Genomic DNA, 12,496 nt, shown 5'->3' with positions numbered 1-12,496 from the left:
TGGACATGTTGTGCATCTTGTTGGTGTTAAGCTCAGGAGGAACAAACAGACATGATCACATTCAGTAGCACATTCAGTTCCTTATTGTCGGGGTGCATCTGGGACGGTTCTTCTTGTCTGTGCCATTCCTCACAGCTAAGACCAACAAGGTGAAAAATCCATACATGAAGCAATATTGAGAAGTGTTCTATAAACGAACCTTGCCGTGTTTTCTTTATTTCTTGTGGAACACAGTTATATCAGTAACACACAGAGTAAAATGTTTAATTTGTTTAATTCCACCTTATTTACAACAGAGGTATGGATATCATTTCAGTTAAGGCATATCATACATCAAGGCACTTCTCAAGGCAAAATGCAGGGTTAACAGTGTTAAAGTGCAAACAAAAAGTTAAACATGATTGAACCAGCTGTAACCATTCACCAGTACCCTGTACTAAACACAGACTGAATATTATATTTCTGACAATTCACACTTTTGGTTAAAAGCAGTGTACCACTGTGCTATATTTAATATATTATATATATTAAACATGCATTCTCGATTTACATTGAATATGTTCTATCATCTATCAGTCTGTTACAGCAGGAAGTAGGAGACTTACCTTTCGGTAATGGAGTGTTAAACCGTAAACAGTCTGCATAGAAGCACAATATAAATACCATTCACGGATGGCATTTGCTAAATATTAGGCTACTTTTTAATAAATAATGATTGTAACCATACCTTATTTAGCCATAGACAAAGATATATTCAAGTAAGATACTCAAACATACCTAAGATGCCAACTACTGGTTGACAAAGCACTTATAATAAAGTCTCCATCTGTTCCCACCTAAGCCAGACTGATAAGCTAACATCTTCTCTGCATGCCGGTTGGCTGGTAGTCCTGTCAGCAGGCAGATTAGAAGGAAATGACATCATATCTTGAGCTGTGCCATGAGGTTGGAGAGGGAGGCTGCGCTGTCCCTCAGCTTGGCGTCTTCATCCTGAGCCAGAGACACGCCAGCGAGCCTGGTGGAGCCGGAAGCTCCCAGAACACAGGGAAGACTGAGGAACACCTCCGACCCTAAACCACCCCAGCCCTGAGACACACACACACACAGTTAACTGGTGCTCTATGCTCTAACCCCTTAACACGCACTCGAACGCAAGGGTGTTTAAGCTGAGCAGCCGACGCATACCTGTGTCATGGTAGGGTTACAGTGAGGGTAGCGGTTGGATTGAATGGTTAGCATGTTTGAGCCAAGAAGCCATGGCATACCTGTTCCGGGTTAGAGTTAAGGTTAGGTATAGTTTGGTACCTGTGCCAGTGTAGACACGGAATGGGCCTTCTTCCGGTTCACCAGGATACTGTAGGTGATGTCAGCCAGGGACAGACCCATGGACCAGGACCGCTGGCCTCGACCTCTCAGCAACCCCAAAGCCCTGAGCACAACATACAACAGCATTAGGACACCATTTTGGCTCGAGTTCTCCCTTATGATTATTATCAATCAAGGCAAACAACCCCTAAAACAACAGGGTCCTGAGTAGGAGCAGATTTATCAAAGTGTCGTAGGAGTGGAGAGGTCTGAGATTGTACCTGTCTAGGACTGGTTTTGTGGCGTTGGACCTTGGAGCAATCTCAGGATGCTGGCTTGCCCCTGTCTGTCCAATGTTACTCAGCACAGCCACTGCAACACAGAAAACAACAATGAAGTATCCATGGCTTTCATATGAGCAACTCTCACCTACAATCATATTCATGTGTTCATTTAGCAGATGCAACATACAGTACAGGGGCACATTTGAACCTGAAACCATCTTGATCTGCAGTCAAGTACTCTAACCACTAAGCTATGCCCTCCCCTATAAACATGGGGTGGAGACAAACAAGGTCCAGTCAGAATGCCAAAGTACAGCCGAATGCCAACGTACAGCTGGTCTTTTACTCTCCTTCTCACCTTTGTTGTCAGAGAGCTCGCCAATGACCCAGGCCTGCTTGTGTGTGTTCAGACTGATGTCCAGGACATGGCTGAGACGCTCAGAGTCCAGGTTACACCCTGCTCCAATCACGTGTGTGGGGGGTAGTCCACTCTGCTTCCACGCCACATGGGTCATGATGTCCACTAGCAAGGGGGCAGGTTTGGGCCTCAGTTGTACCCGTCACAGGGTACATCCATACATGATTTGGAAGACTTTCCAATAATGATAAGACATGAAGAGCTGTACGGTAATACCATTTTTGGGGTGTGTGTGCAGGTGTGCGAAATGTGGAGATTATGTTTATGTGCCTGTAACATGTCAAAGCTGAGAACATTTCAGTTCCTTGTACATTTAATATCATTTCACTGTGTGTCATTTGTCTACAAAAAAAATATTCTTCTGACCTGGCTGGGAGGCGATGAGAAGGACAGCGTTTGGGCAGAGACGGGCCAGGGTGGGTATGATGCTCCGGTACAGGTCCACATTAGTCTGGACCACACCCACATACGACTGCTCATCACTCCAGGCGTTGGCGGTTACCACGACAACCCTGGAGCCTGCTGAGGCAGAGAGATCTGCAGGTATAAAATAAAAAAAGGTTGAAAGGTCACATGTATCACATTGACTAAGAGGTATAATTTCATGATACAATAAATCTTTTTTTAAATACATTGTTCCTCCAAATCCACTGCAATATCAGACATATTCCAGGTTTGAGCCGAAACCATGATCCAGTATTACAGACATTATACCTTTGGAAACCACCACCTTTGGCAAGTTGAAGATTCCCAGGTCCATGGTGCCACCTTTAGTAGAGCTCTCTGCTATGTCAACGAAAACAAGTTTGTCCACGTTCCCCTGTGCGACAGAGGAAGAACAGAACATCAACGAGACAGAAGACAGCCATGGATGCCTGTTCTAACATCGAACAAACTGGGTATAGCTCAGTAGTAACGGGTTTCACTGCCGATCAAGATATTGCAGGTATGAATCTCACCCTTTGTATTTCACATTGGATAAAAGGGTCTGCTAAATGAACACATTATCTGATGGAAGAAATAACAAACACAGGGAGGGTGACAGACCTTTGCCAGAATGCTCATCACGGAAGCCATTCCTAGGTCGCCTCCCCCAATGACAGAGACTTTGTTGATTGGTTGATCATTGTGTTGTACTCCAGCTGCAATCAAGAGCAAATTGATAAATTCATGTTAATTTTGCATTGTATGATATTACTTTATGAATATATTTTGGGGATAAAATAATCTGCTAAATGAATACAATTAAAATGTCTATCTATGTTGTTAATAATGGAGATAATGGAAGCGCACCACTGTTGACTTTGAGGTTGGATACGAAGCCTAGCAGGTCATTGGGGTCTCTGCTCTCTCCTGAGGGTTTGGTTGCCAGCGGAGGCTCCTCTTCAAACTTTGAGGTCATCTCAGCCAGAAGGCCAACCACAGAGGATCTGGGCTGGAGGAGGGAGGAGAGAGGGAAGGGGAGAGAGGAGTGAGAGGGGAACAAAGACTATTGATGAATACTAATAAAAAAGAGAAGGAAGAAAAGAGAGGATAGTACATAGTACATCATCATGTCACATGATCTCTCATGACCCATGTCCCATGACACATGACCACCCCACCCTCCATCTACTCCTCCATCTCCAGTCTTACGTGGTCCCAGTTGTGGAGGCCGGGCAGGTGTATGCGTCCCTGGGCGTCCACGTGCTTCCCTTCCCTGATGACCATGCTGGAGGTGGGCCTCATCAAACAGATGGGGGGTGTGAAGGGGAAGGAGTCCATGAGCCACAGCTGAATAGGCAGGTTGTACAAGCGGCCTGGATCGACAAAATACACATATAGCTGGCTCTGTCCTTTAAAGTGCTCAATAGACATATAAGCAGAAGATTTTTTCATCTGAGATGGGCCATTCAGAGGACAGATTTAAGGCCAGGAAAGCAGTACATCTACTATTGCTTCTTAATTACCTTCATACTTGACGGGGACGGTGCCTATCAACTTCAGCAGATTTTTTTGGGTTCCGTCGCTGAAAGCTTGAAAGAAATAGATATAAATCAACAGAAACAAAATGCATTCTGTTGAATAACAGTGGTGTAGATATAAACATTATACAGACAATCTTACTGTAAGTTCCAGTTACAGGATTTATAAGGGGGTGAATTCGATGTACTTTCTGTAGCTCCTCGATGGCAACATCCCGGAATTTGTACTGATACCAGAATATTTGAGAAAATTAGACAGCACACGCTAGTGACTACAAGGCAAGACATGCAGGACACATGAAAGCTTGCTAAGCATAAAATGACTGTGTCGGCATCTAACACAAGGCAAAACTGGTTTATCCGGCAAGATTACCAGTATGTCTGTTTCATTAGCTTTATACTACGACTTACGAATACTGCGTTGAACGTAACAGATACCATTATAAATTCATAACTAGCTAGCTCTAGTAGGCATTCAAACTAAGCCTCCATTCATAAATATCACAAACCTTCGACAGTATTCTCTGTATTTCCTCCAAGCTAAGATCCATGGTTTACCATGTACTCGTTAGCTAGTGATGAACTGCTCGATGCCTTCCAACAATTAAACTTTCAAGCAACAAAATATAAACTTCCGCAAAGGAGAGAAAGAGAGGCGTGTCGCATAGGCACGGGGTTGCGTGCCACTTTGGTGACACACACACACACACAGGTCACCTGTGACGAGTGTGTTTTGGGATATATGCTTCCCTTGCCACTTGGAGGCGACGTGGTCCATGTCCAAACATACAGGTATCCATGCCGTTGAAATGGAGGGTTTTAGACTCCCGAAAAGTGGATTATGTACTTCTACTTGGCAACCCAGAGTTTGTTGCCATTTAGTCCTGGTCAGCTGATCAGCTCCCAACAAGCTGACTGACTGTAGTCTATTTATTAATCCGCTATTTCGCAGCATATCACCATCTCTAACCACTAGATGTAGTTTATAAATGAATGACGGGATTTCAGAGGTACCAAGAATACAGTCTAACGCTTAGTTTATCTGTTTAATCAGCTTAGCTAACAAAGTTATAGTACTGTAGCTTGAAAGATTTTGGAAAAAGCTGTAGTTACTGTGCAGTCGTCCTAAACTAAACCTATAGCCTAAAGATAGCCCTAACCTCTTACTAACTAACTAGCTAGCTACCAGTCTAACGTTGTAAATGCTCATAGTTAGCTAAATTAGGTTGTACTAATGATGTGAAGTGGAAACCGCAAGGTTTGAGGCTATGGACATGACTGGGACGAGTGCAATAACCATGGAGACGCCCGAACTACCTATCGAGGTAAGATCGTAATAAAACGTAGAACCCAGTTACCGGTATGTATGTAACTAGGATCATTCATAAGTGTTGTTTAAGAGTGCAGCAGTGTGGTTGACTGTCTGGAGCTAGTTTAGTGTCTAAAGCTAGCACTTGCTAGCTAGCTATGGTCGTATTTAATTTTTTCTTATCAGATCACCACCTACATCCTGAGTTTCCTGCATGCGTCAGACAGAAAGGAGGCATCTCTGGTCTGCAGGAGCTGGTATGATGCTAGCCAGGACCATCGCTTCCAGGTAATCTATTTACCCACATCCCACCAACCCACCTTCCTCATCCTGAATGCCTCCCTACCTAAAGAATAAATTATAATAATAAATTCAAACCTACCAACTTCCTGTCTGCATTATCTGAAAGTTGAGGAGCTGGATAAGTGACAGTACCCTATTTTTGATCTTCACCTTGATATCATCAAATGACTCTTTCGGAGGATTCAGTTTCATATTTCTCCATCCCCCTACAGAGGAACCAGACCTTCAAGTTCCCAGCCTCCACCTCGTCTTTGGATCTGATCCGTGGCCTGGGAAGACTCTCCTGCTGCAGCCTGGTGATCAGTCACCTGGATGGATCCAGTTTGTCCCGGGCCGTGCTCCTGGAGGTGGGGCTCCACCTGGGCCCTCGGCTGGAGAGCCTGGCCCTGCCGGGGAGCAGTGTGACAGAGGCCTCCCTCCTGGCCCTGCTCCCACACCTAACCTCCCTGCGCAGGCTGGACCTCCGGGGCCTGGACAGCCTCTTCATGTCGGGGGCCTTCCTCTCCCGGGACGAGCAACGCCAGCAGGTGAGGATGAGGTGGTGGGTGGTGTTTAGTATTGGTGGTGTTGGGGGGTGGTGAGTAGGAAGAGGAGTAGATGGTGGTGAGGAGGGAGTGGGGGGGTGGTGAGGAGGAGGGGTTGTGGTTATGAAAATGATGATGATTCCCGTATTACCCATATTGGGTGGGGCAGGACAATTAAAGAATGTTTTCATTCAGCGGACCCTTTTATCCAAAGCGACTTGCAAGTGCCTCACTCACAGTTGATTGTGTGACCTGCAGATCGAGATCTGCAGTCAAATATAGATTTCCTACTGACTTGCTCCACTCCCACCAACTCAAAACTCCCAGCCTACGGTCTGTGTGTTCCTCCAGGTGCGCGTGGCCCTGGCAGGCCTGGAAGAACTGGACCTGTCAGATCTCCGCTACCTCTCGGACCTCACCTTCAACCGGCTGACAGGCTGCACTCCTAAGCTGCACCGCCTCTCGCTGGCCGGGTGCCACATTGCCTTTGAGTTTGACCCGTACCGCGGCTGCCCCGTGGGTGTCGTCCAGGACTCGTCGGCTCTGCTGTCCCTGAGGAATCTGCGGAAGCTGCTTCTGGAACAGTCCTCCACCATGAGGGGCCTGGACCTCAGTCGCACCTCCATCACACCGGAGTCCCTGCGCTCAGTCGCCAAGGTAAGACGCCAACACTCAATGTTGAAAATGTATGTCCAAGAAATACATTTCATTCATGTCGCAGCTGCTGTTATCCGAAGCCACTTACAATGACCTGAAAAATGAAAAAGTGTATGTGAAATAAAATACAAAAGCTCTTTGTTGACTCAACTAGGTAAATAAAGGTTTGTAAACATTGGAGTGGGATCCCGTTGGCCTCCATATGCCAATACAGGAACCAGTTACTTTTACCAAAGGGTTACCAAAGCCATAAACCAACAAGAAGTTGTGCCTTCCCCCTCTTCCCCCTTTCTTCTTCCCCCACCTCCCTGCCTTCCGACAGGTGGAGGGCCTGAGGTTGCAGGAGCTGTGTTTGCGGGGCTGTAAGGAGCTAACTGACTACTCTGTGGAGGTTCTATGTAAGCACCAGCCGGGCCTCAGAAGTCTGGACCTGAGCGCCTGTACTGAGCTGACCAGCAGGGCGGTGCTAGCGGTCAGCCTGGGCCTTCCAAACCTCAGGAGCCTCTCTCTGTCCAGAGACTGGAGGATTACTGACAAAGGTCTGTACACAGACATCTGGAAACTTTCCTGGTCTTCCTCAATGTAGTGACAAGTTGACTGGACGGATCCATGTTCCGAGTCTCCAATGCTCATTATAGTCATCAATCTGGGTCTTGATCTCAAAACAAGGATCTCGTCAATAACATGTAATGTATTATGGTTGTCTGTAAGCCCAAGTGTGGCATTTACCACTCTGTGTTGAACATAGGCCCTCAACCACAGAATAGAATACATAGACCTTACACCTCTTGTCCAGCAGTCAAATGTTCTACCATTGGCCAATACCCACACCCACATTACATATAATACAAAAGTATCACACATAGTATAAACCATAGGAACAATATATACATACAATACCATACTCTGTTTGTACTGCCTCCCCTCCAGGTCTGGCTGACCTGGTGTCCCTCCCTGAGCTGAAGAGTCTGGACCTGTCTGAGTGTCTGCATGTCAGCGGAGCTGAGATGGTGAAGGGTCTGTCTGGACCAGGCCCTCGGGCAGGCCTGGAGACCCTCATCTTCAAGAGCTGCACCTACATACGGGTACGCTGCTAGCTAGCCTGTCTATCCTCCTGCCTGTGTGCCTCTCTGTCTCTCTCTCTGAGACTCCATCTCCGTCAATCCCATGTTCCCATGTAGGGAGTTAGGTGGCTGAGAGGTTAGGGAATCGGGCTAGTAATCAGAAGGTTGCCGGTTTGATTCCCGCCCGTGCAAATTACGTTGTGTCCACTTCACCCTACTTGCCTCGGGGAATGTCCCTGTACTTACTGTAAGTCGCTCTGGATAAGAGTGTGTGCTAAATAACTAAATGTAAATGTTCCTCATCCCTCTCTTCTCTTCTCTCCGCCTGCTCCCTGACAGGACCTGACGGTCTACCCCTTGGCTCAGCTGCTGGGCGCCAGTCTGCGTGTGCTGGACCTGAGCTCCTGCGTTTACCTGACGGACCTGAGCGTGCGCGCCATCGCCACCTACCTGCAGGGGCTGGTGGTGCTGCGTCTGGGCTGGTGCAAGGAGATCAGCGACTGGGGCCTGCTCGGCATAGTGGAGCCCACCAAGGAGTGTGAACCTGCTCAGGAGATTGTGAGTGGGGGGGGCGGTAGGGGCAAGAGGGAGAGAGGGGGGGGGGGTTGAAGAAGCTGGGGGGGGGGGGGTTGTTAATGACTGGATGCAATCATTCGCAATACACTCCATCCTGACTCTGCCTCCCTCTCCCCTATCCTCTTCTCTTTCCACCCATTCTGCTCCACGACTCCTCCCCCTTCCCCTTCGTCTGTTTCTCCTCCACTCCCCACCCAGGAGGACAAGGACCCCAAGTTCACCAGGACGTTCGGGAACATGGGCTTCTTCCGGCCGCCGACCCTCCTCTTCCAGGAGAAACCTCGGCTGGTGACGGAGGAGGACCTGAGGGTGTTCAGGGAGCAGGAGGGGGCTTCTCTCCTGGCCCTCCACTCCCTCCAGGAGCTGGACCTCTCAGCCTGCTCCAAGCTGACCGACAGCAGCATCACACAGGTGGGCGGCTGGATGTACTGGCGGTCTTACCCCTCCGGTGCTCGGCTTAACAATGAACTCAGACTAGCGTAGCTGATGGACTTCACTGAAGGCACCATCTTTGGTGGTTGAACTTTCCAAGAACCGCCTTGAAATTGCTTCTGTAGACAGTGACAGCTGCTGTGATCGTTAGCTCCAAAACTGAACTATACCCAACCCCATGTTGTTGTGGCCTCTAGGTGATTCGCTACCCAGACCTCCAGCGCCTATCCCTGTCCATGCTCCCCGAGATCAGTGATGCCAGCCTGGGGTCTGTGGCCTGGCACTGCCGCAGCCTCACCAGCCTGGCTCTCAGCCACTGCCCCCGGATCAGCGACCACGGCATCGCCCGCGCTGCGCCACACCTCAGCAGGCTGCAGCACCTCTACCTGTCCTGCTGCGATGCCGTCACCGACAGGTCAGACTGGACGTGTGATAGAGATAGTAAATACAGTACATAGAATACATACAGTATACAGTGGATATTTTTATATAAACAACAGGTACTAGATTTGGAAATTACATTAATTCGCCGTTGGTACTAAACTAGGTATGACCCTGGCCTGGACTGCTGTGATTGAAAAAAGTGCTTCTGAATTTAACACCCAGGCTCTTAAAACGAACTTGAAGTGATTGTGGATGACTGATGTTTCTGACTTGAAAACTATATTAGAGATCAACTTTGACTTGACAGTGTGATTTAAATCTGAACCTGTGGATTGTGTCTACAGGTCTCTCTCTGTCCTAGCTCAACACTGTAAGAGACTCCGCACACTAGACATCTCCATGTGTAAGGATATCTCCATAACAACTGTGGACCTCCTCCAATCACAGTTGCCCTTCCTAGAAAACGTCCACTGCCGCTTTGTGGGCGGGGCGGACCTGACTCTCACCCTGTGATTGGCTGATTGTCTAACTGGTTTTACCGAAGAAAAATTGCTGCTCGAATCATCTCATTTCAGTGATCTGCACTTACAACGCTCCTCTTTTATGTGGTCGTGTGCGTGAATGCCTGCACCTGTGTGTGCGTATATACGTAGGCAGGATCCGGCAGTCACACTTCCAGACTTTATCCAACCCCTACAGCTACATATCACCTTACTGTACAATGCAGACACATTACATTCCAACATATTCTTTCTATCTAAAGGGACCTCCGCTGCCTACTGGGATAGGTCTGGGCCCTAGCTCCCAGATGTGACAAAGGCTGGATAGGTATAAGTAAGGTTACACACATTCCATAGCAGGGGGCTAGGGCAGTGGTTATAATCCCTGGTCCTCAGGGACCCCCCTGTCCTGCATGTTCTAGATCAGGGGTGTCAAATCCTGGCCCTCAGGGGCCGCTGTCCTGTACGTTTTAAACGTTTCCCTGATCCAGCACACCTGATTCCAACGAATGATCGTTATCAGGCTTCTGCTGAGCTTGACCATGATCCACTCATTTGAGTCTGGTGTGTTGGAGCAGGGAAACATCTCACACATGCAGGACAGGGGGGGGTCCCTGAGGACCAGGGTTGAGAACGGCCGGGCGAGGGGGGCGGTCCATCTTGCTCGTGGCTGTTCACATCCAGCCAGACCCACAGAGGTGGTCCCAGCCAAGGCTGCGAGGGAGGGAGGGAGGGGCTGAAAGGGACCAGGAGAGCAGACCCCACCCTCTCACTGCCCAGAAGCACACACACGGGAGAGGGTGGGGGCGGAGTATGTGCTGTCATGTTGCAAACAGGACTATGCTATTAAAATCACAATAATAAGTCTTAGTATATATTTATTTAAGTATTTGGCCATATATTTGTGATGGCCCTGAATAATTTTGTACCAATTTTAAAATAAAACAGAGGCTCATATGCTGATTGTTAAATTTGAAGGAAAAAAAGTGATAATGTGTACCAAATGTAATTTTATGAATAAGTGTAAAGCCTCTGCACTTGCAGACTCTGAGTAAACACAAGAGATGACAGCTGTTTTCTGTATGTAAGTTGTGTCGTCTTTATTCATGTCAACCGTTGCTCATTAAGCCGCAAGGCTAAAATGCACATTAGTGTGTTGCATCAGAAACACAGTGCAGTGATCTGAACTTTCATATTACCCACTGGTCTAGAGAGATAATAAAGAATTCACTGGCCACAGGATGTTGAGGATTGTTATCATCATATAAAAATGATTATCATACATTTCCTTTTCACGCTCTTAATATTATGAAAATGAATGGAAAAGTTTTTTGCTACTGTTGGACAGTCGTGTGATATTAGGTCAGTCAGGATCACTCGCTCTCGTACCGTGCATCAACAAACATGGAATACATGCAGACCATAATAAGCATATCTTGGACAAACAAGCATGCTGGGTTTACATATCAAGTACAGTATAGCTATGATGCCTTAATAGGCTATGTATTACCTATATAATCCTGTATTGATTCTCCTCATAGTTTCGCCATGGCTAAGAAGCCTAACACACACTCACTTAGGTGCATTCTTTAGGGGTAAAAAACACTGATCAAACACACATTCACATCTACAATCATGACCATGGCTAATCGTACCTCTACAACACTCACACCCATAACAGCACAAAGTCCAGTGGCTCTGACGGAAGCTTTTGGTGGTTTGCTAAGCTGTCACACCCAGGCAACCTCTCGCTCTAATAAAGACTATAAAAGATTAATCATTACATCAAAGCCCAACTCCCAGATGCCCTGCCCAGACAAGACTGAAAGGACCGTCAAACACACTAATTGAAATGATCTTTAAAGGCCTCATACATGTATAAATAGAATCTTAACAGGCTCACAGTCTGGATCATTACTGCTGTCTCCATTTTTATTCTGTCTTAATTGATTTTATTTGGAACCACAGGACCGTGTTGAACCTGACAGCCTTAGTTCCTGGTTTGGGCCCAACCATCAGCCCACCAAAGCCCAGTCTCACCCAGTCCTGCCTCCCCCCACCTCAGTCCTGCCTCCCCCCAGTCCTGCCTCCCCCACCCCAGTCCTGCCTCCCCCCAGCCCAGTCCTGCTTCCCCCCACCTCAGTCCTGCCTCCCCCCACCTCAGTCCTGCCTCCCCCACCTCAGTCCTGCCTCCCCCACCTCAGTCCTGCCTCCCCCCACCTCAGTCCTGCCTCCCCCCATCTCAGTCCTGCCTCCCCCACCCTAGTCCTGCTTCCCCCCACCTCAGTCCTGCCTCCCCCACCCCAGTCCTGCCTCCCCCCACCCCAGTCCTGCCTCCCCCCACCCTAGTCCTGCTTCCCCCCACCTCAGTCCTGCCTCCCCCCAGCCCAGTCCTGCCTCCCCCCACCTCAGTCCTGCCTCCCCCCAGCCCAGTCCTGCCTCCCCCAGCCCAGTCCTGCCTCCCCCCACCTCAGTCCTGCCTCCCCCTACCTCAGTCCTGCCTCCCCCCACCTCAGTCCTGCCTCCCCCCACCTCAGTCCTGCCTCCCCCCACCTCAGTCCTGCCTCCCCCACCTCAGTCCTGCCTCCCCCCACCTCAGTCCTGCCTCCCCCTACCTCAGTCCTGCCTCCCCCCACCCCAGTCCGGCCTCCCCCCACCCCAGTCCGGCCTCCCCCCACCTCAGTCCTGCCTCCCCAACCTCAGTCCTGCCTCCCCCACCCCAGTCCGGCCTCCCCCTACCTCAGTCCTGCCTCCCCCCACCTCAGTCCTGCCTCCC

At 48.7% G+C, this 12,496-nt stretch overlaps 2 protein-coding genes across 4 annotated transcripts; one reads left to right on the top strand and one right to left on the bottom strand.

The window, feature by feature from the left end:
• Positions 1–255: 255 nt before the first annotated feature.
• Positions 256–4,619, bottom strand: uevld (UEV and lactate/malate dehyrogenase domains). The gene is made up of 12 exons (XM_084671676.1): positions 4,481–4,619; positions 4,114–4,198; positions 3,957–4,022; positions 3,643–3,806; positions 3,301–3,442; positions 3,055–3,149; positions 2,722–2,827; positions 2,374–2,544; positions 1,948–2,112; positions 1,587–1,677; positions 1,306–1,429; positions 256–1,086 (listed from the first exon to the last, which is right to left on the bottom strand). Exons 1-12 carry the CDS (start codon positions 4,520–4,522, stop codon positions 922–924), a joined length of 1,416 nt encoding a protein of 471 aa, XP_084527802.1. The 5' UTR covers positions 4,523–4,619; the 3' UTR covers positions 256–921.
• fbxl9 (F-box and leucine rich repeat protein 9) lies at positions 4,524–10,803 on the top strand. 3 transcript variants are annotated; one of them, XM_084671673.1, is made up of 11 exons: positions 4,524–4,763; positions 5,230–5,296; positions 5,467–5,568; positions 5,796–6,110; positions 6,459–6,764; positions 7,087–7,303; positions 7,695–7,849; positions 8,168–8,386; positions 8,603–8,815; positions 9,034–9,251; positions 9,565–10,803. In XM_084671673.1, exons 1-11 carry the CDS (start codon positions 4,531–4,533, stop codon positions 9,731–9,733), a joined length of 2,214 nt encoding a protein of 737 aa, XP_084527799.1. In that variant the 5' UTR covers positions 4,524–4,530; the 3' UTR covers positions 9,734–10,803. The 3 variants fall into 3 exon arrangements, with proteins under 3 accessions (XP_084527799.1, XP_084527800.1, XP_084527801.1); XM_084671674.1 differs by lacking the exon at positions 4,524–4,763 and adding an exon at positions 4,834–4,981; XM_084671675.1 differs by lacking the exon at positions 4,524–4,763 and adding an exon at positions 4,853–4,981 and having other exon boundaries at positions 5,184–5,296.
• The last annotated feature ends 1,693 nt before the right edge of the window (positions 10,804–12,496 follow it).

This window comes from Hypomesus nipponensis, chromosome 14, assembly GCF_054491055.1.
Source record: "Hypomesus nipponensis isolate SF chromosome 14, ASM5449105v1, whole genome shotgun sequence".
Lineage (NCBI taxonomy): Eukaryota > Metazoa > Chordata > Actinopteri > Osmeriformes > Osmeridae > Hypomesus > Hypomesus nipponensis.
This window is presented reverse-complemented; position numbering and strand designations above follow the sequence as displayed.